The following is a 27,412-nucleotide window of genomic DNA, read 5'->3' as shown; positions in this document are numbered from 1 at the left end:
GAACAAGACCTGGCGTGATAGTACTGTAGCTACAATTCCTTAGTGAGAGAGAGATGTTGAAGTTAGTAGTTGCCATTGTAGAAGTACCTCCATCCTCTGGTGTCGTGGCAATGCCATAGATATAAGTGTATAGATAGCACCCTACTTCTGTGCTCACAACCACCTACAGTACTCTGCTGGGGGACCAGATGAGACTTATTGCTATGGATACCATAACCAACACATCTTCATATGGAACGAACACGTCACAGAGGCCCTTGTGGATCGAGTACGGTACTTCCTCTCACAGCGTTGCTAGGAATGTCTTTCTCTACATTTATTCCTATGGGTAAGGTTAATTGCTGTACTACTACAATGGCTACATGCACTCACCGGCACGTGAGAGTCAGACGAGGAATCGGACTGATAGTATTCTGCGATATCGGGCTCAGATGAGTGAGCGTGGATGAACGTCTGCTCGCTGGCCCCCGCCACAGACGGACCTGCGGCAAAGACCACCTCTAGCTCCCCCTCTTCCTTCTCCCACTCCCTCACCCAGGCAGCTGCATCGTTTCCCTCAGCGTTAGTGAGGGGCACGGCCTCCTCATCGTAACTGTCGGCGGGTTCCGCTACCAGGACCGCTTCGCTAGGGGCGGCAGTGGACCGGACGCCGGAGGAGTCCACCGCTTCGCCCGAGGGCTGAGCCTGGCCGTTGGCGCTCGTAGGTAATGTAGTCTCAGGAAGGAACTCCGGAAAAGTGGACACAGGGGGCTCCGGGGACTCAGCCTCAGTTAGCACAGCATCATCGCCTCCTTTCTCGTCTTCCACAGAACTCCTGGCATCTCCGCCGTCACCCGTATTGTCCTCCATCACCCCGTCCTCGATGGGAATCGATTCTTGAGTGGTCGGCTCGAGGTGCGTGGTGGTGGCCTGGGTGGAGAGGCTGACGGAGGGCAAGGTCAAGTCGGTGGATGTTTGGTGGGCGGTGGGGGGGTGGTGCGGGTTGGACGCTTGAGCTTGATGACAGAATAGTAGGCGATGCACAGAGAGAGAAAGAGAGAGAGAGGGAGAGAGAGAGAGCGAGCGAGCAGGGGGATGGAAAAGAAGCGGAGATACCACAGGGACATAAGGAGGAATGGGGGAGAGAGGAAATAAAAGAGGGAAAGAAGGAGGTAAAATCGAGGGATGGGTAAAACGGTGGGGAATGCACATACATTAAAATGACAGGAAATATCCCAAAATAAAAATTGTGCATGAAGGAATGCTTATTTAAAATAATAATAATAACAGACAATGGAAAACAACAGCACAAACAAAACACAGACAAACTACTCAGCTGTACTGTTTGATTGCTAAGCCAACCTAAATGGGTGTTTGTAGTTCCTAGTAATACCTCACACCCAGTTATGTCTTTAAACTTAGCCAGTATCTAACAAAAAACAAAGACAAGAACACAGATACTGGCTAACTTTCCCCATTTGTTTCCATTAGCTTTGCTACGGACAAGCCAATGGACATTCCTCGGTAACCGTAGTGCCGATTTAAAATCCATAACGTGGTGATGTGCGATATCAAGCACAAATAACGCGGAAACAAACTGAACTGCCCCTTTAAAGCTGCAATCCGTAACTATTATCGAACCTGATCGGCACCTCGAGCAGTGGACTCACATTTTGGTTGTAGACGGTGGTTCCATGGGAGCAGGTATGTTGGTGTGTGCAGACGTGTTGGTGGATACACCAGTTACAACCCCAGCGACTGCTCACACAGCCATGACACCTGATAACAAAGAAAGACAAACCCAAGGTTATTATAGTTAACTAAAACTAACAAAATAAAGAAAACTAGAATAGCTAAATCACTTTACAAAAAGAAAACAACTGTATTGTGTGTTTATAAAACTAATTAAAACAAACTAAACTCAGAGAAAAAGTCTTATTGTCTTGGGTTATGTCAACAAGGATAGTATTTTGGGTGAAATATATCATTTTTTTGCAGATTTTAACACATCGGGTGCCAGAGGTTTATTAAAATATTATACGTTCAGTGCCTGCATTTCTTCCATCCACTTACGTTGATACGTTTCATGCTGTAGAAGCCCCGACGCGGAAGTGCATGTAAACAAAGCGTGCGTGCGAGACGGCGGAGGGTCCCGACTAACACCTGGAACAATAATATTTCTAACGCGATCCTCCATTGCAGAGTGATCGCCGATCGAAAACGACATGGATCCACATCCGGCCTCTCCTTCTCAGAGACTCCTTGGATGATCCCCAAATTTCGTTAGAGCGCCCCACGTGGGCCCCACGTATAAAAATAAAATTGGGTCAAAAACGGTCCGGACCGTTTTCGGCACTCCACGTTTGGATTCTCAAAAACGGTCCGGATCGTTTTTGGCACTCAATGTGTTGTTAACTGGTATGCTTGCTTTTTGAATCTTACCCCTGACAGATATCTCATATTACAGTAAAAAACGAAAACTAACATAAAAAATATAGATTTGAGGGAAATCTTTGGTCTATAATGACCCAAAATAGGGATGCCAGGTTGAAAGTGGTTAAGGGAGGAAGTTAACCACTGAGGCGAGATCACATGAAAAACATAAAAGATAATGAGACTTATAGATCACATTTGACATAAAAATCACTTGGCATAAATTTACATATTAATTAAAAAACAGTACTAAAACAGTGTATAACGATGACCAAGGCACCAAAGTGTGAGTGTGTGTGTGGGTGTGCGTGCGTGCACGCTCGCACACACACACACACACACACACACACACACATGAGTGTACACTCACGGTCTGCGTCCAGAGAGCTGCTGGACCAGGCTACAGTTGTAGAAGGTGAAGTCCGTCTCGGCCACAGTCACATTCAGGAAACGAAGGGACAGAGTCACCATCACAGAATCTGAACCAATCATAGAACATATCCATCATTTATTCATGTAGCACTTCTTTGAGGAATTTATCCATCATTTATTAATGCTGCCTTATTATACAGTATTGTAATATTTATTTCAGGCGTTTGGTGCTTGGAATAAAGATAAAAGAGAATACAGAATTCAAATATTGCTTTGTATTATATTGGAATCATTTGACATATCTGACTTCCCTTCCCTATTCTTTACCCCTTTATTCAAACTGTAAATGTTGGGAGCTTGTACAATAAAGAATTTCACCCAATATTTTACACCTGTAAACCTGTGATGTGACAATAAAGTTGAATCCAACAGAGGTGTCTGCGTCTTTTATGGCCAGGGGTTCCCGACATGTGAAAATGACATGGGAGGCGATAAATTGGGGCGAAAAAAATATGCCAATATTTTGTTTCTAGAAAATTGTTTTAGAATTTAGAAGACACACTTGTATACATGACATATTTAGGAAAAGTCATGAAACGGGAGCGTTCTGCAACATTCCTGCTCAATATTAATTGAGTTTAAAATGTCAAAATCGGCCTTGTTGACCGGCATGCAAATGTTAACAGTTGATGTAATAGTCAGACTTGATTTGGTTGCGCACCAGTGTCATGTGCTGAATATAGCCAATCTACAAGCTCACAGCGCATTGCGTTGGCTTACTTGCCTATTTTTGGAGTCCGACACTGTTATGGAAATTAATTACACCATTAATTAACAGTTTGTGAATGATCTATTGACTATTTTGCAAGGGATAGTTTATAACGTGAGAATGGCTGCAGTAATAGTTTGAAACAGTGTTTTGATTGGCCAAAAAGCATGCCACACACCATCTCCTTGTCCAATGGGAGGCAGACCGCTGGCGTCGGGGGTGGAGCAGGTCACTCCGGTGTGGCTGAGGTAGGCGGGCGTTTCAGTGTCATGGAAGAAGCAGGAGTAAGCTTCATCCACTGCTAGACTGGGGAGACCAGCTACTGACACAGTGATCTGAGGGAGGGAGAGATCACACAAGGAAGGAAGAGAGGAAACAGATTCATGTCATAGATGCAGAGAGAGAAATTCAAAGACTATATGCACATAGTAACATATGTAATGTACGTATGGGATACGGACAATGTGTCCAGCTGGACACATTGCTTGACCCCTGCATCAAGACCCATCCACCCCCCTGCTTTCTCTCCCTGGTCTTATACCCTGCATAAGACCCATCCATCCCCTTCTCTCTCCCTGGTCTTACGTCGGTCTTCTCTCCTCTGCTGATGTTGTAGAGGCTGAGGTCCTGGATGCTGAGACACTGCTGCTTCTGGTCGAAGCTCCATAGCCAGTGGCCCTCCACAGAACCCCGGTGGCACTGCCATCGCTGCCCACATCTGAAAAGGATACAGTATAGAGCAGAATGACTGGACAGCAGGATTAGACCAATGCATTCGCACTCCTAAGAAGTAACATTATGTTGACAAGTTGCGCAACATCTGACTGTATGCAGGAATTTGACATGAAAGGAACCTCTGTCACGTCGCATGTTGAAGAAGATTAAATCATTTACTATTCCGAGTCTATCAATCTGCAACTTGAACGTCGCTTCAAAGTTTTTGTCCTCCAACATACACACAACACACACACAGAGACTCAATGTTAGAGATCGGATAGGCTCCGACGTCACCCACATCCGCATGTACTGTATGACTGCAATCTCTACTCACCGTCCTTCGAGGACACACCAGCCACAGTAGGGGTCTCTGGCACCCAGACAGGACTGACAGTCGTGGTGGTCCCCGCACTCAGCCACCGGACGCTTCTCCACCTGGTAATGACACATGAGAGTCACAATGGCTGAACTGACTCCGTCGCACGATGATGTTGCTTGCCAACTGATCTTCGTCACGATGCAACTTGTTGATAGCTTGATCAGCTCATTATGGCAAGCGACACGTATGATGGAGTATACATTTAACCTAAGAGTTTTTGAAGTATCTTTCCAGGAAACCGTTATAAGGCAGTGGTTTTATTTATTTATTTACAGTATATCCATGAAAAAAACTCTTATCACTCTGCAAAAGTTTATTTTGATTTACTAAAGCTGAATAAAAGTTGACTATACTAACCAAATGTAATTATATTAAATGTAACTATATTACTCATGAAATAATAATAACAATAATAATAATTAAATAATTGATTTGAAACTTTGCAAACTTACATCAAAGCAACAACAAAACTGACCCAGACGGGTCAAAAATTTAAAAATGAGTTAATGAATAGAGGTAGAGTGTGTGTGTGTGTGTGTGTGTGTGTGTGTGTGTGTGTGTGTGTGTGTGTGAGTGAGTGAGAAGTGAGAAGCGAGTGAGAAGCGAGAGAGTAAGAAGAAAGAGAAATGCACTGACAATGAAAGCTGATTTGCATTTGAACAGTAACTACATAACTGTTTGTATAGTTGTATATATTGCAATAATAATGTATGGTTGTCGCAAAATCCCAAGGAACACCTCGACTTGACTCACAGCACACCAATGTGTCTCAGCACATTGTTTGGGACCCACTGCTTTAGGGATTGGGAACTCAAGAAACGTGTAGAAGTAGCTCCTTCTTCTTCCATGTTTCAATCAATAGCTGAAAACATTTAACCGGTATTCTTTGTATAAAATAAAAAAAGCTACAGTTCCGCATTTAGACAACAGAGTTCATGAGGCAGGGTTTGAATGACTAGACCATGTTGTATAGCTTTAACCAGAACCATCTATCACCTTCAGACTTCCTACACAGACGCATTCTGTAGGGTCAATGGTCTCCACACAATGGCGTCCATTTTCTCTAATCAATACCATTGTTGGGTTGAGCCCACACGTCCAGCTGACCGTTGTAGCGCTCACAGCGGGGTTACACAACTTTGACCCCAAAAGCCAGCTGGCTGCTCGCTTTTATGTCTTCATCCTCATTTTTCTTGAATCCTCTGTTTTTTGGGGTGAGAAAGACACAGCTTGAGGAAGTGTCAGTGAAAGACAAATCTGACAAATCCTGAATTGTGCAGCGACGAGGGACACGCTGTGTCCAGACGCGTGTGTGGAGACATCTGGGTGACTCGCTCAATGTGTGCGACCGTTGAAAAGGCCGTGGCTGTTTGTGCGTTTAACCACTTTCAACCTGGCGTCCTAATTTTGGGCATATCCATATAGGTGAACATTTGTTTTTGGCAAAAGGTTTAAATAGTTTTCCCAAAATGCGAAAAGAATCCACATCTACAAGCTTGCAGATAGTGCAGCTATTTTTGGTAATTACCCTACAAAGAAGTATAGGGCTCAAGTGGTTAAGTTGTGTGTGTGTGTGTGTGTGTGTGTGTGTGCGTGTGTGCGTGCGTGCGTGCGTGCGTGCGTGTGTGCGTGCGTGCGTGCGTGTGTGTATGTGTACATGCACACACTTGTGTGTTGGATACATGGATAGCCTTTGGACATGCATACATCAATGTCTCATGTTGAATTTTATATTTATATAAGTACATGCAAATACTAGTCAAATAAAGTTGGCTACACTGATGCTATGATAACAGCAATACTGTTCATCTGTGTATTTACAGTACACCGAGTACAGCGTGGGATAATGGGGTTGACATATCTGTTGACAGGAGGAAATCCACCCATATAAACAATATTTTCATCTTTTAGCTTGCTGGCTAGCAGACAAACTCCAGCGTCAATGACGGTCAAGTAAATGACTGGCGTCATGAGGCCACGTTCACCATAATTGCGCCACAATTATTAATGATGTGAATCGCACCACACTGACTGGAATGGAACAAGGGAGGTGCCAGAACACACACACACACGCATTCACACTCGCACACACACGCACGTGCAGGCTTTTTTTTTTACTATGTACACTTTGGTGTAGGCTACTCTTTTTCTTCTCTCTGTTCTGCTTGAACCTTGAACTTATAATGTGTTATACTGTATGTGTTATATATATATATCGTTGCTGTTGGGCGGAAACCTTGCATTTCCAAAATCTGCTTTTCCTTTTGGAAATGGAAAAAAATAACCTGTGTTTCAATGGATCCAATGTAGTTATTATTTAGTCAAAAGCTCATGTTAATACTTTTCATTGAAAAAAAAATATATATATATGACTATAATATTAGGCACTCGGGTGGTGCAGTGGTAAAGTACCTGCCCACCACTGTGGAGTCTAGGGGTTTGAATACGACGTGGTAGATCCGGCTTTGTCGAACGTCTATATCAGTGGTTCTCAAATCTTTTTGGGGCCAGCATCCCCCATTCCAATATCCAGGTTCTCAAATTAAGAATACAGCTGAAACATGGATAACATTTCAACTTGGATTATGCTAATGTACTCTTTCTTTGACTTACAGCAGTGCTGGACATGATGTATATGTGAGCTCCAGTCTGGTCCAGAAGCAGATCACTGTTAATAGGAGAGTTGGGATGGATGGTGGCACTGGCATACATCTCCACCTGGCCTCCCGGACCCAGGAACACCTGAATGAAAGCACACGGAACACTGGACACTTCAGATATAGTCTCTTAAGACAGACTGTTGACTCAAACAATTTTCAAATGCTTCCGCCAAAAGCACGAAGGTGTTGCACGGCGAAAAGAGCTGACCTAAAAATTAGTCAAAACATATCTAGCTTGCTGCTTAGCAGAATAGAAAACATATATTCTAAAGACGTTTTAACATATATTTTCTGTAAAAGAAATGACAAACAGATTCTTCCTGAGATACTTCCTATTGCGAGGCACAGTTAAAGACTCTCTGTAGCATTTGAAGACTGTTGAAGAGTTGCCTGGCTTGAGAGACTACTTCCGAGAAGACCCAGAAACACTTTGATGAAACATGGACAGAACACTGGACACTTCAGTGAAATAAGACTAACCATATATCACAGCTGAATCAAATAAGGAACAGGGTTAGAGTTACATAAAGGAGCTTGTGGCTAGACGTTTGAGGCAGCAAATCCATAGACGTCTCCCCTCCCAGGAAGGTTCTGGAAGGGAGCCGGGACAACTCTCACTTCTCCCTTCCTAGCATCATCATCAGAGATAGTGTCCTAAACTACACCTCTGGAGTGTGCTGCACACCTGGAAAGAATTCAAAGTCCTGGAAATAAGTCATAGTTTTTATGTTTTTTGTTTTATGTCCTCTCCTGATGGAGAGAGGCAATTGAACAGGGGAGATATATTGGGCCTACAGTATGAGCTTCAGGCAGCACCACTTGTCTTACCCGACATCAGGGTCAGTCCATCAGTGGAAGAGAAGGGAGACCACGTCTAACCACTGCAGATGTGCAAGTTATATTGTATTAACATATTCTTTCTACCATACAGCTTGGTTTAATCACATAAACTCTATATACTTAGTTGACTGAAGTCTCCAAAGGGTCTGTTACTAGGCCCCCTCCTTTTTTTCAAATATGTTTGCAGAAAATAGCCAATGTAACGTGCTGTGAGCTTGTAGATTAGCATTTTTTTTGCCGCAGAATAGTGAAACTAGGGTTCAAGTAGTTAATTAATGTTTTATTCATTAAATTAAGTTCTGGTTTGCAGATTTAAGAAGATGGTATGAAATGACCTTGTGGCTGACCAACACAGTCACACAAGACTCTAGAGAATCGAAAGTGCCTCACATTTCAAGAATGAATACCTGAATAGGGAAAATTAAATTAAAAAAATGATAGGAATGACTTGGGTTTACGGCTCAGTGGCAAATGGAATGAAACCTGCGCGTGGGTGGTGGGGGTAGAAATGGACATGAATGCGATTAGCGCACCGTTAAATCTAATATGGGGGTACAGGAAGACACCTCTGGTCTGAGTGGTTCCCAGAGCCTTCAGGCTATCATGTTACCTGATGTAAATGACATTAGCAGGGAATCGTGCCTCGTCCATAAAGCCCCTCGCTCGACCGCTGTAATAGTGCCGGGGAACGCAGAATCAATGGGATGTTTAATAGCCACTTAAGCCCCACTTTATACTTTGTCGTACGACGGTAATCGCACGAAAATAGCTGATCTACAAGCTCACAGCGTGACGTATCGCGGCACGTCGTGAGCTTGTAGCTCTGTCTAAAATAAATATATACGTTTCTGAAAATGTTTGAAAATAAGGACTCTAGGTTGAAAGTGGGTATTATTAAGAGGAGGCACTCAGCATAATATGTCCCATGCTGTTAAATTATAATGTCATATTATCATAAGAGCATGGGAAGATGCCCCGTCGGAACTGGAAAGATGATGCATGTGGTTCTGAGATTTTGTGCATAGCGGGAACACGTCGAATGTGGTCTGCTATATCACTTTACGCCACTTAATGTATATACAATGGCGAGCGCTAATGTGATATATAATGAATACCTGCATAATGAATAGTGATGAGTGTCGTGTTGCAATTCAAAGTGAGACTCCATGTGCAGCATGCACACGTTTGAGTGTCATTTCCATACAGGTGTGTCATCTGATGTGTCCCAGAGAAACACACACGTACGTTGGTTATACGTACAGTTTTTACCCTAAACCTAACCCCAGCACCAACCCCCTTTTCCTAATTATAACTTTAACCCTAAAGATCTTTGTTAACCATGAAAACATAATTTCTCTCATGGGATCCAGCATTTTGCACACAGACACAAACAGACAGACAGACAGACAGACAGACAGACAGACACACACAGAAACAGACACACACACACACACACACCAAAGGTCAAGTGCGTTACGGTACCTAAATCTGTTGTGAAGCAGTTCTTTTCCCACACAGTAAAATCTGGACATATGGGTCAATTTTGACACCCCCAGAGTTCTATTTACACCCTGGATTTTGGGAACTCAAATGCCCCCCTTGAAAGTTTACAGTCCCCTTCTCTCCAGCTCTTTAATAAACTAATGAAAATGCATTTTCAGGTCAGGATACCAATTTTACCCAATCAAGAAAGAGAACTCATAAAGGGTAAATGATAAACAAGTGAATTTGAAGGTGATCAGAATATAGTATAGAGCTTTTAAACTTTTCACAAAAAACACCTTTTGTTTTAATCCATTAAGACCGGGAACACATCCGTGTCATTTTAGATTTATTTGGCTATTACAAAAATAGCAGATACAAGCTCATAGCGTGGCACGAGTGCCATGCTATGAGCTTGTAGATCTGCTATTTTAGAAAAATCTTGAACATTTTTGCAAATCTTTTTAAGCGAACATTTGTAACTCAAATCTTTGCTTCTGGGGGTCCCTGGAACAAAACATTTTGAGATGGGGGTCCGCGGCCAAATACGTATCTAAAAATGTTTTCAGTGATGGTGCTCCAACTTTTCCATGTCAAGGACCCCCAAAATGATATGTATTTGGCCGCGGACCCCCCTTTCAAAATATTTTGTTCCAGGGATCCCCCAGAAGCAAAGATTTTAGTAAAAATAAATCCCTTCAAAAAAATATATATATATTCAAATATTTTCACAAATGTTTGAGATAAAAAAAAAAATAGCTTGTATATCTGCTATTTTTGAATAGCCAAAGTATAAAATATGGATGAAGTGGTTACACAGATGCGTTCCCGGTTTGAATGGGTTAACCTGAAAAATATCACTTACACCACCTTAAAGCACTACCACACGGTGTGTTCCACAGGAAAGAAAGGCAGATGTTTGACTCATGTGCTCATGGAGGTATGCTGGTGTGAGGATGTGTGTGTGCTGGAACAACGTGTACTGGGAAATAACTGGAATACTTTGGAGGTTTGGGGTGCATAGCAATGCAGTCAAATATGGACATTGGCACACACCTGGGCGAAATATGTCTGACATCACTTTAAAATGCTTGAGGTGCTCCGTGGTGCGTTTGGCTTATCACAGGGTTTCCCAAACCTTTTTAGCTCAAGGCCGAAAAGAGAAATCTGGCGTCTCTTGGTGTCTCAACTTTAAACGGCTGCTGTAGCGCCACCATCTGGATTATTAGCTCACAATGCCAGTTGAGGAGGTTTAGTTTTTTTGTTGATTTTCATGCATCTGAAGGCAGATTACATGAATGTATAGGATGAGGGAGAAGAGGAGGAGGAGGAAGAAGTAGAAGAAGATCAAATAAATATAAGACATAAAAAAGGCATAAAAGAAGATGAGCACAGATAAAAGAGGGGCAATAAAATAAACCGTATGAAAAGACCTCGACATAAAAGTAGGTTTCCAGATCCTGAACAGATCCTCTGTTAGGGTGTCCCAAAGCCTAGTTGGCCGGGCTGCAAAAGCCCGGCCAACTAGGGCCCTATCTGAGGATCTAAGGCTGCACTGAGGCTCATACGGGACCAGCATAGCTAATGTGTAACTATTTAGGAGACTGGCTTTAAAAGTCATCAGTAAAATCTTAAAAATCAATCCTGAAATTCGCAGGCTAATACTTGCAGGAATTGGCGTCCGAAACCTAACTAATTTCTCCTTACAATAAGAGCCCACAGACTCTTTTAATTACGTGACAAAAAGATATGTCCTACATCTCAACGCTGTCTGGAAGAAAACCTGTATCTCCATATTTCATCTTATGTTTTTTCATAAAGGAATGCCCTATGCTATACTTTGTGAAAATAGCCAATCTACAAGTGCAAAACATGGTGCGATGCGATGGCTTGTGAGCTTGTAGATATGCCATTTTCACTATTGAAATTTGTATTTTTATATAAAATAGATAAAATAACTTCTGTGTCCTACTGGCACTGTGCACAAGAAATATTGTGCCGATCGGGCCAGTGGTTTGTGAGATTATTTTCGGATACACAGACAGACACACAGACAGACACACGGACAGACATACAGTACATACCCTCTTTTGGATATATTTATTATATTATACTAATATACTATTTGTCGTAAGATGAAGTATAGGGCTTGAGTGGCTTGTGGACTACCTTGTGAAGTTTCCCATTGGCGTCTCCGAGGAAGGCGATGCTGTGTCCATCTCTCACGCTGACCGCCACGGCGGTGAGGCGAGCGGTGGGGCTGTCCAGCACGGCGTCCGCTTCCAGCGGCATCCGGCTCGCCATTGGACTGGGGGTGTGGTCAGAGCCGCATGGATACGCCTTCAGAGTATTCTACAACAACAAGACGTAGAAAATGACTTTTGACTGGAACCCAACACAGCAGAAGCGTTTGTTTATGGACTACTGACAATTGATGGACTGATTCTATTCTGTTTCATTCTATTCTGCTGCTATTACCGTATATGCTATATATGCTATATCTATATCTACTGCAAATGTTTCTCGACTTGCACTAGATGCATTTCTGCCATTCTATTGACATTTTAACCGTGCACAATACAGTGATTCTATAACTATAATCTGCTGCTAATTATCTGCTGCAAATGTTTCTCTACCTGCACAACAACCATGTCTGCCTCATTTTATATCTATTTAACCAATCATGCACCTTATTTGACATTGCTTGTACTCTATATTGATATTTGACATTGTGCCTTCTTGTTACCCGACTTTGTTTTCCCTGATTCTTTCCTTCTCCATTCTTTAGTCTTCCTGAAAACTCAAACTGTTGGGAGCTTGTACGGTACACCCACTCCTGTGAGATGACATTAAAATAGAATATGAATCGCTGATTGATTCATTAATTAATCTATCCACTCATTGAATATTCATTCACTGAGTAAATTCCACTGACATTCTCTATAGTGTTTTCCTAAAAAAAGAGAGAAACCAGATGAACAGAGCTAAATTGAGGCTGACACTAATGCTATTTTAAACAAGTCTTATGTTACTTTCCAGCCATTGACTCACCGCCATTCAATCATTTTAATGACGATTTACAGTAAGCATACAGTAGATTAAAGTGGACTCATGCTGAGAGACAACAGACATGGGATTGCAAATCAACCACTCCAATAAACTCAAGCTCCAGATAATGGCCCTTAAACAAGGAAGTAGAACGGGACGTTTTTCTCACTCTGCTCATAGCTCATGGCAGTGGTTCTCAAAATGGGGTCCCCCAGTTTAACCAATTTTATACTTTGGCTATTTGAAAATAGGTTATCCACAAGCTCAGAATGCATGACGATGCGCTGTGCGTGTGTGGATCTGCTATTTTCGAATAATTTGAAAACTTTAGAAAATCTTGAACACAAATATTCTCTTAAGGGGGCCCCTTTCAGATTTTTTTTTCAGGTGGGGTCCGTGGACTAATACATATCAACTTGGGGGTCCTTGACATGAAAATGTTTGACAACAACTGGCTTATTGGTTAGACTGGAAATATGTACTTATTACTCCTCGTGCTACATTATGTGTTACTCTGCAATATCCTAATTTGAACTCTCTCTCTCTCTCTCCCTGTCTCTCTCTCTCCCTGTCCCTCTCTCTCCATCTCTCTCTCTCTCTCTCTCTGTCCCTCTCTCTCGCTCTCTCTGTCCCTCTCTCTCGCTCTCTCTATCTCTCAACTATCTATCTTTCTATGTCATTGGCTTTCACGAGCGCTCCTGTCCGTCCTTGTCAGAGCTCATTAAGCGTTGGTAGAGCTGATCCGGGGTTAGTTTGTTTTATTGATCCCATTAACTGGCTCTGCAGGGGCTTATGGGGCCGGGCAAGCGGTGGGCAGAGCCGGGGGGGGGGGGGGGTCGCCGCGGGGTCTGCAGGAAGGGGGCACCCATCCTGCCGATCATCTCTCTGCTTTGACAAGGACCTCATTAAAAAGGCTTCATACTATCTCTATGTCTTTCTGCATACTCTAGCATCACTCATATTAAGATCTCAACTTTGACCACTTTCAACCTGGCATCCCTGTTTTGGGCATGCCATTATACAGGGGGGACATTTTCAAAAAGAGTATTTATTTGTATTTATGTATCGCAGTGGTTCCTATTTCCACCTGGTCTGTCTTTATCTTTCCCTCCATCTCTCTCACCACCTGACTTGTGGTAGACTACAGTAAAGCACAGTAAGATGTAATTGGCTCAACTTGACCATAGATGGCATTGATGTCAGACAGTAGAGCAAGTATGACAGTATGAGTCAGTAAAAAGCTGAAAGGAAAAACAACATTATCGCTGCATGGCATGCGCTTACGTCAGCCTATATGCTCCTCCTGTGGTGAAGTGTCCTTGAGCCCCTAATGAACCTTCGTCCTACTCCTCCCGCCCAACGCTCCCTGCTGACAGGTGCCGCCCCAGCCCGTAGGAGTACCCGCAGTGACAAATATCACCCTACCCGCCCGGCTTCCCTCCCCCAAACACAGGCCAATTGTGTTCGTATAGACGCTCAACAAAGCCAGATGCACAACATTGGATTCGAATTAACCACAACCTCCACAGTGGTGGGCAGGCACTTTACCACTGCATCACCCATGGTGACTCCTTTTTAAAACAGGTTTTCCACTCAAGCCAAAGACGGACCCACTTCCAAATCATAGATAACACACTACACTATTGTTATTGATCTGTTATCCTGAGAAAATCTGATCTGATGTAATCTGATCTAATGTAATTTAATCCATTAAGACCGGGAACGCATCTCTGTCATTTTAGATGTCTTTGGCTATTCAAAAATAGCAGATGTACAAGCTCATAGCGCAACACAGAGTGCCGCACGATGAGCTTGTAGATCTGCTATTTTTTGAAAAATCGTGAACATTTTTGTGAATCTTTGAATATGTATTTCTTAAAGCGAACATTTGTAAAATATTTTGTTCGAAGGACCTCCAGAAGCAAAGATTTGAGTTACAAATGTTCGCTTTAAAAAAGATTTGCACAAATGTTCAAGAATTTCAAAAATAGCAGATCTACAAGCTCATAGCGCGGCACACGAGCTTGTATATCTGCTATTTTTAATAGCCAAAGAAATCTTAAAATGACACAGATGCCTTCCCGGATTGAATGGGACAATCGGCTAAACCCCAGCTTCAGATTCTTGAAAACCCAAACATCTCGTACCGTAGGCAGGTTGGCACAGCTCGACTTGACCTCGTACTCTATGTAGGCCACTTCCTCCCCTCCCCCTTCCACCCGTCCGTCCTGGGTGTAGCACAGGTCCCGGGTGGAGGCGATGCGTCTGTCCAGCTCGTCCAACGGGAAGACGCACAGCGCCGAGGAGTCCGAGGGGTTGCTGTTGGTGGAGCTGATGCGTGCGGAGAAGACCCCCAGCAGGGCCTCGCCCTCCCGGCCTCCGCCGTGCCCCACCTGGTAGAACAAAGACGAGCGAACCAATCAGGGACAGTGGTGGAAAAAGTACTCAAATTCTTTACTTAAGTAAAAGTATAAATTCTGCAATATAAAAATACTCTGTTACAAGTAAAAGTCCAGAATTAAAAATGTACTTGAGTAAAAGTACAGAAGTATTGGCATCAAAATGTACTTAAAGTACCAAAAGTAAAAGTACTAAATATTTGAAAATAGCCGATCTACAAGCTCACAACTTGATTTTTTAATATCTGAAAAGTAACTAGTAACTAAAGTTTTCAAGTAATTGTAGTGGAGTAAAAGTACAATATTTGCCTCTGAGATGTAATGGAGTAGAAGTAAAAATATTGGAAATTGGAAATACTCAAGTAAAGTACAAATACCTCAAAATTGTACTTAAGTACAGTACTTAAGTAAATGTACTTAGTTACTTTCCACCACTGATCAGGGAGTGGAAAACAGGCCACGCCTTCCATATGCCACATTTTTAACCACTGTCAACCCGTTTTGTGTCATGTCATTATATGCCAAAAAATATAATGCCTATAATGAAGAAATTATAATAAAGACATTTTGTAAAATTTAAAACACTTTCAACCAATAAAAGAACCACACCGTGACCGCTGTTTTTGCAGTGCGACACTATCGTACGACGGAGGAGAGAATTGCGCAGGGCATAATACCGCCTGCACAATACATTCATTCCTTTAAAACAAAGACATTTTGAAAAGTGATGGAATACTAATTGGACAATCTAGTCACCACTCGTTTAATTTTGAAATGACAATTATTTTGTCGATTGAATACATGCAGGTGACCTTGAAGTATCTTGAGTGAAGGGTGCTGCCATTCAAAAGCCAAAATTGTAACCTTGAATTAGCTAGCACTTTTCGTTATATTTTCCCCCAGACAATGATTAGATGTATCGTGATAGTAGTCTCTCACTTCATCTCATATGCTCCATTGTTGTTTCGCTCTTTCTTTGTCTCCGTCTGTCTCATGCATGCACGCGCACACCCTGTGTAACCTTCCATCAGCTGATGCCCATGGTAACAATGTATGCTAATGTATGCTAAATTTAATAATATCAAAAATATTAATAATTAAAATATTCTTCCCCCAGAGTGCTGGGGGAAGAGTGTCTCAGGAGGTACGTGACTGTTAAAAGTTTGGTAACCACTAATTTAGAAGATGAGACTGCTGCATCGAAGCCGTGCAATTATCTGAAAATTATGCATACCCTCCAGCCACTCAGAGTGTCCTCCGTGGCTGTGGCAAGTGTATAATTAAGTATAAAGTCATTGTTGGTTACAGTTCTTAGTCTTTAGAGGTATACCTGTGCTGCCTGGAGCAGATTGTAAGTCTTGGACGAGGAGGAGGCGGCTGAGGAGCGGCAGACCAGGGGCACCTCCACGTAGGAGTAGAAGGAGGTGTCTTCCAGACACACCCGGGCGGCGTAGGTGCGGTACTCCCTCGACGCCTTGATGTCGCGGCGGTAAAACAGGAAGTAGACGTGGGCGCGCCGGGCGAACGCCGCCACAAAGTGGTGGTCGTACTCCGACAGTCGCCCCGCCACCGCCAGCTTGGCCGTCTCCTCGTACGAGAACACGGGCTCCGCCGAGAGGTGGCGCGTGGAGATGGGCGGGTGGCTGGCGGTGTAACCGCGGCCCACGTACAGCACGGTGCGCTCGGCGCCCCGCGGCCCCACCACCAGGCCCACGGTCGACACGGACGGGTCGTTGGCCGCCACGTACTGCGTGTCCACGGGCCTCTCGGTGGAGAAGAGGACCTGGCGCACGGACGCCAGGCTGCGCTTCTGACAGACGCCCTGGTGGACGCTGCCGCAGGTGATGAGCTCGGCCGCCTGCGGGTCCACCAGCAGCAGCTTGTTGTGGTTGCTGGTGCGTCTGGCCTGGGGACAGTTGAACTCGGTGACGGGCGGAAGGCAGTCCTTGCTGTCGCTCACGGGACCCGTCCTCTCCTCCTGCTCCAGTCGGAGCACGTCCAACCCGTCCAACTGGAAGAGGTGGTCCCTGGCCCCCACGAACACCGTCCCCACCGAGGGGTCCGGGTGGAGCGCCAGGTGCTGGAAGATGGTGTCATTTCTGGAGAAGCGAGGGTAGGAGTGGCCTCCGAGGGCCGCGCTGAAGAAGAGGAAGACGAGGACGGGGACGAATAGTGGGGCGGAGTTCCGGGTCTTCCCGTACTGCATGGCAAATATTCTTGGGAGACAAACACAGGTGTGGAGTTTGAATTAGTGAGTAAAGGTGTCTGCTGGCTGACAGTGAGTAGAGTGGAGATGAAGGCATCCACAAACGTTTATTGCAAGTTTAAAGCACAATTACACTTCGGTAGTTTGGGTTGTGTAGTTACCGTTCCATGATGTAACTCCAAATATTGCCGAGATTACCTTCAATATATCTTCAATAATTGCTACTCTGAGAAAAAATATATAATTCAGAATCACATTGCAAAGAGAAACAGGTCTCAAACTCACCGTTTCAGTATAACATGTTTAGTCAATGAGGAGCGTATTTTGGAATAAATATTTTAATCAAGTGAGCAACTATTGCAGATAACTCGCCAGAATTTGGAGTTACATCATGCTAAGGTAGCTACACAACCCAAAGCTTTGCCAAAGTGTAATTTTGCTTTACAATAATGTTGTTGTTGTTACAAGTTTACAATGAATCTGCGATTACAGTTATTCCTACTGAGTACTTTGTAGTACGTTAAGTTAGCATGTTCAGAGGGCCCCGCCATGGTTTAGTTTGGAGAGCGCACTATGTTCACCGGTCAGACCTATCGACTGTCTTTCAACCAAACTAGACTCAATTAGTCGTTCCCATCCAATTGTGTCTCATATTCATTGGGTTTGGAAGACGATATCCCGCATGTTTAAATTCAATCCGTTTCTCCACTCGGCGGCTGGAATATGGCATAATCCTAAACTCTGTATAGGGAAAGAGCCTTTTCATTGGGAAGCATGGTCTCAACGGGGAATTACAATATTAGGAGATTTATACCAGGAAAACACTCTAAAATCCTTCGAAGACCTCAAGACAGAATTTGACCTGCCCAGTGGACACTTTTGGCAATATTTGCAACTACGGCATCTACTGGTTAAGACCTTTGGATCTCTCACTATAGGCCCCCCCAAGATTGAAAAGGTGGAGATGATCCTTGGAATCTTCGGACAGGGGCATGAGGCTTCCATATACTATGCCATGCTCCTGGAGGTCTCTGACTCTAACATGATGGTGTCTAAGACACCTTGGGAAAGGGACCTTGGTGTTTCAATTTCAGACGAGGAATGGGCTAAAATCCTTAGGAACGGCAAGAAAATGTCTAGAGAGCTGCGTACGAGATTGATTCAATTTAAAATTATAAATAGGATTTATTGGACCCCGTCAAGACTATTTAGGGTGGGCCTTACCGAGAGCCCGGAGTGTTGGAGGTGTCAGGATAGAGATGGTACCTTAATGCATATTCTGTGGAGTTGTCCAAAAATCCAGGTCTATTGGGCTGCTATACATGTGAAGCTAGAGAGGATGACAGGGCTAGATATCCCCTTTTCACCCAGGCTCTTTATTCTGGGCGACCCTTCCACTTTAAGAACTGTTTCTCCCGCTAGGCAGGAGACTGGTGGTCAGGGCCTGGAAGGACCCACCTGCACCGGTTCCTTCTCTGTGGTTTACTTCCTTGGGTCAACTGGCCGCATATGAAAGATTGTCTTATAGATTGCTCAACAGGATGGATAAATATGATTTAAAATGGGGACATTATCATCTACATGCTATGGGTTTAGGATGACGTTTCCGGCTCAGTGCGAGCTTCAATAACCAGAAAGTAACTTGGGTTAGATTTGTCTGGGGTAGGACTGGGGTAGACTGCGGGTGGTATGCTTTAGTGCAGTGTATTTTTGATTTTTCTTTTCTTTGATGTCTTTATGTCTTTATGTTTTCAAGGTTTGTTTATTTGTATTTTGTGTATGGTACGTCTTGTCTCGTTTAATTACCAGCAATGCCGCTATTTGAAAATGATTGTTATTGTGTTGTTTACTGTATGTCTTGTCTAAATATCCTTGCATCAATGTTGAAAAAAATCTGTATGTTTGTCAAAAAAGAAGAAAAATAAAGTACAAATCGTAAAAAAAAAGTTAGCATGTTCAGTAGGCTAAATGTCAAGTACATTCATTGAAAGATGCTTTCTGATTCTGCTTAAGTTTTAAATGTACAGTAAATTAAACAGGAATTTGCAGTATCTCACCATCTGTGTCCTATTTTCAGCTTTAGAAGGCCTTGTCCTCATCACGTGGAATCATAGCCCATTCTTCTGAACTCCACCTAGAAATACAGAAGATACACAAATGAGAAGAATCGTAACACCTTAAACAACTTAAGCCCTATATACTTTGACCCCCAGGGCTCACAGTATACTAGGTTCACTCCTTTTTCCCCCTCTACAGCAAATCTCTTCACCTAAAATAGCCGATCTACAAGCTCACAAATCGGCTATTTCTGCTGAATGTTTGCCCCAGGTTCATGTGATTTAACAGAGTGGGAAAGACTGAAAGGCTGAAATCACAAGAACAGAAGCATATCTGTGTCCAAACATGACTCCTTGGAGGGCAATTAATATTGCACTTACTTTCACTACTTTTTAAAATGCCTTCTGTGCAATCCATAAAACAGTGACCAAACTATTCCATACCACCTTCACCTCTAATGGCTGATCTCCACGGAGAGGTCAGCCATTAAAGATAAGCCCCTTTAATTATTGAACAGAACCGACCCTCCAACCACCCATCCACCTCACCCCAACACGACCTCAACAGGAGAGGCAGCAATGTAACGAAAAACAAACAATGTGACATCAAAGAACTATCAGAAATTAAAAGACGTTTATACTGAGGAATCTATAAGAACGAAGAGATGGCATCTTTTGAGAAAGCTATCTTTACGCAGGCTGCTTAAAGGTTTTCTGGCATGTTTTTTTGGTGCGGTACCTGAGGCGAAAACATGTAATGTAAAATACATTTAATTATATAATATACATACACACTAACTTTCATGTCCTAACCCAGATTTGAACCCAGGTCCCTCAAGCAAGTGCTGAAATGTTAACCACTGAGCTAAAAGAGCATGCCTGGTTGCTGAGGGGAAAACTCAATTTTGACCTTCAGGCAGTTCCAATTGTCTACCAGTAGTGGTCCTACCAGACCACAGGATATACAGTAAGTGCATCAATAGAAGAGCAGGGAGACCAAATACAACCACCCCAATTGTTTAATTTATATTGTTTTAACATACTCTACCACACAGATTGGGGAAAACAATCAAAATAACATTTTATTCACTATAAAGGTTACACACCGTAGCTTTAGAGTAATAGTAATTATAAAAATAATTACAAAAAATCCCCCATCTCAAAAATATCATACGGTGAGATTTTCTCACAGCGCTGCCTGCATCATGATATAAAATTCACTAGACCCAAGCCTAGCAACAACCCCCTAAACTGCCACACCCAAGCCTTTGAAGCAATCACACACATGCACGCGTGCACATGCACGCACACACACAAAAATGTATATAGACCAAATTATTAGATGCCAAAAGTAGTGACTACTTGCATTGCGATTTACATCTCAGTTGTAATATTCAGCAAAAAGTACCTTGCCTAATGCATTTAATTCATTTCTTTGCACTGTGTTATTTTGCTTCGTGGATATGTTTCTTACTATTCTGTGAAGCTACAGTATAGCTGCCATGTTGTATGCAGTCATGTTGTCTAACTGCAGACCCCCTGGGGTCGCAATCACAAAACACAAGATGAGAGCTAGGAGGTTGGGGAGGAGGCATCTGGAATCTTAAGAAGATGAGCTGTGGTGTGTGTGTGTGTGTGTGTGTGTGTGTGTGTGTGTGTGTGTGTGTGTGTGTGTAGCCGGGGGTCCATCCAGGAGCAGGTGCATGTGTGTTAGTGTGTCTGATAAGTGGGTGAGTGTGTCTCAGACCCCCTCTTTACTTATTCATGAGAAGAAAAAAAGAAGTCTGTCACTGCTGAACGATAACCTCACCCGCTGCCAAGGGGTGCAAGGAGGAGTGTGTGTGTGTGTGTGTCTCACACACACACACACACACACACACACACACACACACACACACACACACACACACACACACACACACACACACACACACACACACACACACACACACACACACACACACACACACACACACACACACACACAGTGAGAGAGAGAGAGCGCCATACAGTGAAAGATTCAACAGTCCCAAAAGACAAGAGAAAGGGTGTTTTATACTTAGTTGCACACTGAAAATAGCCGATCTACAAATTTGCAACACGGTGCAGCACGATGCGCTCTAATCTTGCAGATCAGTCGCTCTTAGTGCACAAGCAAATACAAATCAGACATAATCTTGACCTGCATTACGTTATACAGAGTCAAATCAGTACCAGAGTCTGTCTCAGTCTCTCTCTCATGTACAGTATGTTCAGAACTGTGGCGTCAGTTATTAGCCAGACTAGCAGCAGGGTTCTGAGGGTGGAGGTCGTTACCTCCACCACCTTAATTTTGGCAACCCCATGGCCTTTCCCTTTCCGAATGTCTAGTTGGGTGTTTCCAGTGGGGCTCAGTCGCTCATGTCAAAAACTCATCCATTGTTTTTAATGGCTGTAGACTAGACACACTGTGGGTGTCAAGTGGGCGGTGCGTCACAACCTGTTGACATGTCTTTCAGAACGTGGTTCTATTTTCAAGCATTGACGCAGGGCACAGACCACCATAACATGTGTATACAGTGTGGCATCCAGTATTGTATTGTACTGTGTAGAGTTTGACCGTTCTAAATTCTTTTTTGAGAAACAACCAGTACCATTTGTATGTAACGGACGAAGGTCTGCACGTGTCCTAAAAAAGAATAGGTTTGTCTGTGAAACTACAGTACCATAGTCCCATCTTCCATTGAAAGTATTAACTGGGTGGCGTCAGCGTTTTCAATGACAGAAGTAGGGACGAAGAGCACGGCGGGCAAAATTATCCTGACAAATTCAAGGTTCATGTTCAAGAGCTCAGCTTTGCCAGTCGGAATGCAGGCGGCACGGAGAGAATATAAAGAAAGTGAACTGAGTAAAACAGCTCCAGCGTGTGAGCATGCATGCGTGCGTGCGTGCATGTGCACACGCATGTGTGTCCATGAGTGGGTGTGTTACGGTAGGCCTACCTCCCTCATTCCAATCGGGGTGAATGAATGCGGTTCGAATTATTAATAATTGTTTAGCAATTATGATGTGCAAACTGCGGCCTCACATGACACACGCCATTGACACAAGCATCACTCTCACACGCTTCACTGGCGCTATATATCTGTCAGGGCCTTTAGCCTTGTTTTTTTCTAGAGCGATCCAAATATTTAAAGTAGAAAGCAACAAGGTTTTTGGTAAAACTATCAACCTAACTGCATGTGACATTTATATTTTAACCTAGCTTTAGCTGGCGCTCTTATTCACAGCGACGTACAAGTGAAACCACATTAGTTTCAAGTATTACAAGCCACCACTTATGCGGGGATGCAAAGGTCAGAGCCACAGTGCTCAGCGGGTTGTTTAGTTAATACCTGACTTAACCATCTATTAGTTAACCTAACACAGCTGTTGTGAGGGACAAACAGAGGACAAGAGTCTCAGCGCTACTGGCCTCCGCTGGCGTCCTCACCTGCTCTTTAACCGTCTGACGCATCGCAGTCAATGTATTTATAGCCCACCACGGCTACCCCATCTCTATGGGAACTTCCTCCTATTACCCAGCAATGACGAGGCTCCGCTAAGAGCCAGCATGAGGTCAGCAGGGAGGGTTGTGGTGTGGGAAACGGAGAGATATACCACGGATATACAGGGTAAAATCCAGAGTGTTAACTTAAAGGGGAATTTTGGACTAAAGTTTTCTTACCTTTTCTATGACGTTATGATATCTTAGGATGAATGGTACAGTAGAAAAATTTCATAACTCCACCCCTGAGCCGCCACAGCTTAAAAGGTGCGCGGATAGGCCTTAGGTTAGATCACATATTTTAATAGCTTTTTTTTTTTCTTTTTTTTTTGAGATCTGACGTTCATAGTGACAGAACACTGTCCCCCAAAAAAAAAAAAAAAAAAAAAAAACAGAAGTCTCGCTAGACGAGATTGAAATCTCGAGATTTCAATCTCGTCTAGCGAGACTTCTGTTTTTTTTTTTTTTTTTTTTTTTTGGTTGCATAGTGTTCTGTCACTATGAACGTCAGATCTCACAAAAAAAAACTAAAAAAAAAACTATTAAAATATGTGATCTAACCTAAGGCCTATCCGCGCACCTTTTAAGCTGTGGCGGCTCAGGGGTGGAGTTATGAAATTTTTCTACTGTACCATTCATCCTAAGATATCACAATCTGGGAACCCATCGCCAACTGAAAATGAAAAACAGCGCCCTCTGCTGTTTGTTCTATGTCTGTTGGCTCTGGGGGGACGATAACGTAACACCAGAGCACAGGGAAACCGGTGTTTGTGATGCGCCTTCAGCGCATCACTTCCGGTTGGTGCGACTATGTTTTCATTCCCACTAACAATATTTCTACACGGAACACTAACACCACTTCTCCCAGAGAACATGGATCGTTTTGGTTATAAGCCCACTTGTTTCTATGATGAAAGAGTAAGTTAAAATGTGAATATATTTCCGTGGTTTTGTCTGCTCCGCGGACGCTATTGTTAAATCAGTTTCGGTTTGTTTCGAGGGGGAAAGATCGACGGACATGTGAATCCCGCCCACTACATTTGATTGGGTAAAGCGCGGCCTGCTTCCTGATCTGAAGGCACGCCCACTTGTAGCCCAGTGTGTACATGTTACGACGAGCCTTCACGACAGATTCTCACGCAGTGCAGAATCTGTTCTTGAGAGATTAAAGATATCATAACGTCATAGAAAAGGTAAGAAAACTTTAGTCCAAAATTCCCCTTTAAGTCTTGGTGACATCTGTCCCCTCTGAGATTACAAATGCTTGATGTAAGAGAAAAGGGGGAATTCCATTTTTCTCTTGACATGGTTGGCTTTTTCCGGTGCTGTAGAAGAATTTACAGTAGCGTCATTCTTCAGGGGAGATGGACACGGCCTTACTAAGAGTACTAATAATTCATCAAATTTTGATTATGTCACAGGATTTATGTGTTTATTTGTTTGTTCTTTTATTCATGAAATGGCCAAATGGCGTTCAAAGCTGCAATCCCTAAGTCTCATGTCCTACCCACGTGGATGACCAAAGTTCTACTCTGAATCCCCCCGTGGCCAGGGAAGATATTGCATGTATGAGCTTCAGTCAGTACTATTTGTTGACCAGTAGTAGTCCTACCTGACACCAGGGTCAAAATTTTTCAATGGAAGAGTAAAGGGAGACCACAACATTACCATTAAGATTGGTTGAAATAATGTTTTTTTCATTAAGATATGTTCCAAAATTGCTAAAAAACGCAAAACATCTCGAAGGGGCGCACACGTTAATAAACGTGATGCAACATATTCAGACTGACATTTTTCACAACTTTCTTCGGCCACTTACCATACGTTTAGCTCAGACAGCCTATTCAAATGCTGAATCCACCGTCATCACTACTTCCGCTACAGCCATTACCCTGGCCTGCAAAGTGTTTTGTAATAACATGAATACCGCCACCCCATGCAGGAGCAGCTTGTGGGGAGGGGAATGGGGGGGGGGGTTCTCCCATGCCGCTAGCCAACAATCTCCAGAGTTCATCAACCGTGTCTGGTATGCAGAGCGTGGAACAGCGCTGGTGCGCTCCAAGTGCTTATAAATAACCACTGGTGGACTGTTAGCCTGTCAGAGGGGACAGAGGGGAGGGGTCCACACTCAGTGAACAACTGTAGAGCCGAGATTGAAAACACACAGGTCTAAGTGTAAGGGCGGACACATAAATAAGCAAAGGTTTCCGTGTGGGAGCGGGGGGGCACTCCACGTGCAATATCTCACACCAGGCACATAAGCGATAGCGTGTATGTGTCTGTGCAAAAATACTGCACACACTGAGGCCTAACACACCCACACCCTGCTTGAACACTGAACTTCTGACTTTTTCTCCCCAAGCTTTCTGCCTCTGTCCTGCTCCCTCTGCCCCTCTCTTTCTCTCTCTCCCCCCTCCTCTCTCTCCATCTGTTTATTAATCATTGAGAGTGTCCGCTGTTCATGTTCAATTCTAAAGCTCCTAATGATCCGTGACAGCCCGCTGAACGCTAAGGACCCCATAAAATATGTGAGGTCAGTGAGAGGAGGCACAGGGGTTGGCAACTCTTCCAGAAGAAAGAGGGTGGGGGCCTCACGGCCCACACAGAGCCCCTGCTGCCGGGCACTGTTGTGTTCTGGTAGGTCTGCTGGCGTCGCACCCCAGGCCCTAGACTGTGGAACTCTAGATATGTGGATCTCCTCCAGAGAGTACAGTAGACAACAGCAGGGTCGCACGCCTGTTTGAGTTTTAGAAGGGGCCTCTCTGGCAGGCACGACCACACTATCGCATACTATAGTAGATAAGTAAAACATATGAACGTCAGGCTGGAACCTATTTAATAAACTACAGGTACAGTACATATCTTGTCTGCTTGTTAGGATCCTGAACGGTGCAAACAGACCACTAGAACCAAGATGAAGCTAAACTCATGAGGATCTTGTCAAAAAAATATATATATATAAACAGTTTACTGTGAATGCAGGGGACAAAGCAAGTGGACAATGGTTTAGACGGTAACAAACAAACAAGAATGTTCCAAATCATTTTAGGTTTGTTTGGGGACGTTTCTTCCTTCGCTCTCTTCCGTTTGGCCATCGCGCTGTATTCAAGATGTGAGACTGAGTCATGACCGAGACCAGAAGAATTTCAATCCTAATCAAGACTGTGACCATAATTGTGTTGGTCTGACATCAGTGGGGAGTCAGACTGTACACACCTTGCTCTGCCAAGATTTCAAAAGGGAAAACATAATTATTTTAGAATTGAATTAAAATACAAATACCTACAGTATATAATACATGTTATTATTTAAGGCAATTCATTTATTGGAAACATTGCAATTATCTTTCACATACTTTGCTGGCTATAACAGGCCAATCATCTTAATACTGATACTGGCCTGTATTCAAAAGCACGAGTGGAGCTCAGTGCAATGTCGCTCAAATTGAAACAGTTTCAACGATTGCAAGTTACAGTAAAAACAAAAAACGAATCAGTGTGAACTGAGAAGTAACACAGGACTGCTCACCACAGTTCATGGTTATTTTATTAAAGGTTTAATGACATTCACTTTTACACCACATTCAAAGTCTTTGTCCTGGTCCTTCAAAAGTGTACAAAAAGTTTTAAGTGAAAATTCCATTCCAGTGATCCATGGCAGGTGTTTTTCTCTCATATTTCTAAAGCCTTTTCAACTGCAATGAAAAAAGAAATCTTTGCCTGCGGGTGTCGCTGGTGAGGGATTTTGCCTGTCAATCATCGCCTCTGCTCCGCCCCCCCCCCCAAAGGAAAGGATAGGGGAGGGGAGGGGCGAGGAGGAGAGTGGGCGGGATTAATCGACTGTGACCTCACTGTCGAAGAGCCAAGCTCAGATTACTTTTCAGCCTAATTATTCAGAAAACCCCAGACCACAGAAAATCCACTGAATGTTCTAAGTTCAGGTTTTTTGGGTGTAATTGAGGTCATAAAACCCCAAATAAAACATTGAAAATAAAAAAAGTGAAAATGAATGTCATGATACCTTTAAGGAAGGATGGAGTCTGCATATATGGGATATTACCACATCTTCACACAACTCTGGTATATATTTCACCCTTTTTTGTATTTTAACAGAATTTTAATTTTAAATATTTATTTAGTAAAATAACGTAAATGTTTATGTACTGTAAATGCGAGAGAGAGAGAGAGAGAGAGAGAGAGAGAGAGAGAGAGAGAAAAGTGAAAGTGCTAATGCAGTGAAAGTGCTAATATTATGAGAGACAGATGTACACTGGCTTGGCCCTTCTCCATGTCCATGGCCCTCTTTAGGTCAATGGCAATCTCTTGCCGTCCACACAGAAACACAGAGGGTCTCTCTCTCTATCTCTCTTGCTCTCTCTCTCGCTCTTGCTCTCTCACTCTCTCTCTCTCTCTCTCTCTTCCTCCGTCAGCCTGAATGACCTCTGTGTGGTGAAGGGAGTCTCTGTGAGGGAATAGACTCCCTTTCACTCTCTCCCTGACCAAGTGGCTCCACTGAACGGACACACAGGGATAAAAGCCACTTCCC

General features: G+C 43.4%; 1 protein-coding gene across 1 annotated transcript in view; it reads right to left on the bottom strand.

Annotated features, from left to right (window-relative positions):
- plxnb1a (plexin b1a) overlaps positions 1 to 27,412 on the bottom strand; it is an 84,886-nt gene that overhangs the window by 24,373 nt on the left and 33,101 nt on the right. The window contains exons 2-11 of the mRNA XM_080445518.1: positions 19,342 to 19,418; positions 16,409 to 17,294; positions 14,827 to 15,072; positions 11,801 to 11,983; positions 7,263 to 7,391; positions 4,605 to 4,705; positions 4,139 to 4,271; positions 3,732 to 3,888; positions 2,783 to 2,891; positions 1,650 to 1,758 (exon numbers count right to left, since the gene is read on the bottom strand). Coding sequence (XP_080301644.1) covers positions 1,650 to 1,758; positions 2,783 to 2,891; positions 3,732 to 3,888; positions 4,139 to 4,271; positions 4,605 to 4,705; positions 7,263 to 7,391; positions 11,801 to 11,983; positions 14,827 to 15,072; positions 16,409 to 17,284 — 2,043 coding nt within the window. The 5' untranslated portion in view covers positions 17,285 to 17,294; positions 19,342 to 19,418. The remainder of the gene's footprint in view (positions 1 to 1,649; positions 1,759 to 2,782; positions 2,892 to 3,731; positions 3,889 to 4,138; positions 4,272 to 4,604; positions 4,706 to 7,262; positions 7,392 to 11,800; positions 11,984 to 14,826; positions 15,073 to 16,408; positions 17,295 to 19,341; positions 19,419 to 27,412) is intronic.

Source organism: Gymnoscopelus braueri (assembly GCF_963280865.1).
Source record: "Gymnoscopelus braueri genome assembly, chromosome: 12".
NCBI lineage: Eukaryota > Metazoa > Chordata > Actinopteri > Myctophiformes > Myctophidae > Gymnoscopelus > Gymnoscopelus braueri.
The sequence above is the reverse complement of the archived record's forward strand: the minus strand, read 5'-3'. Positions and strand labels throughout refer to the sequence as shown.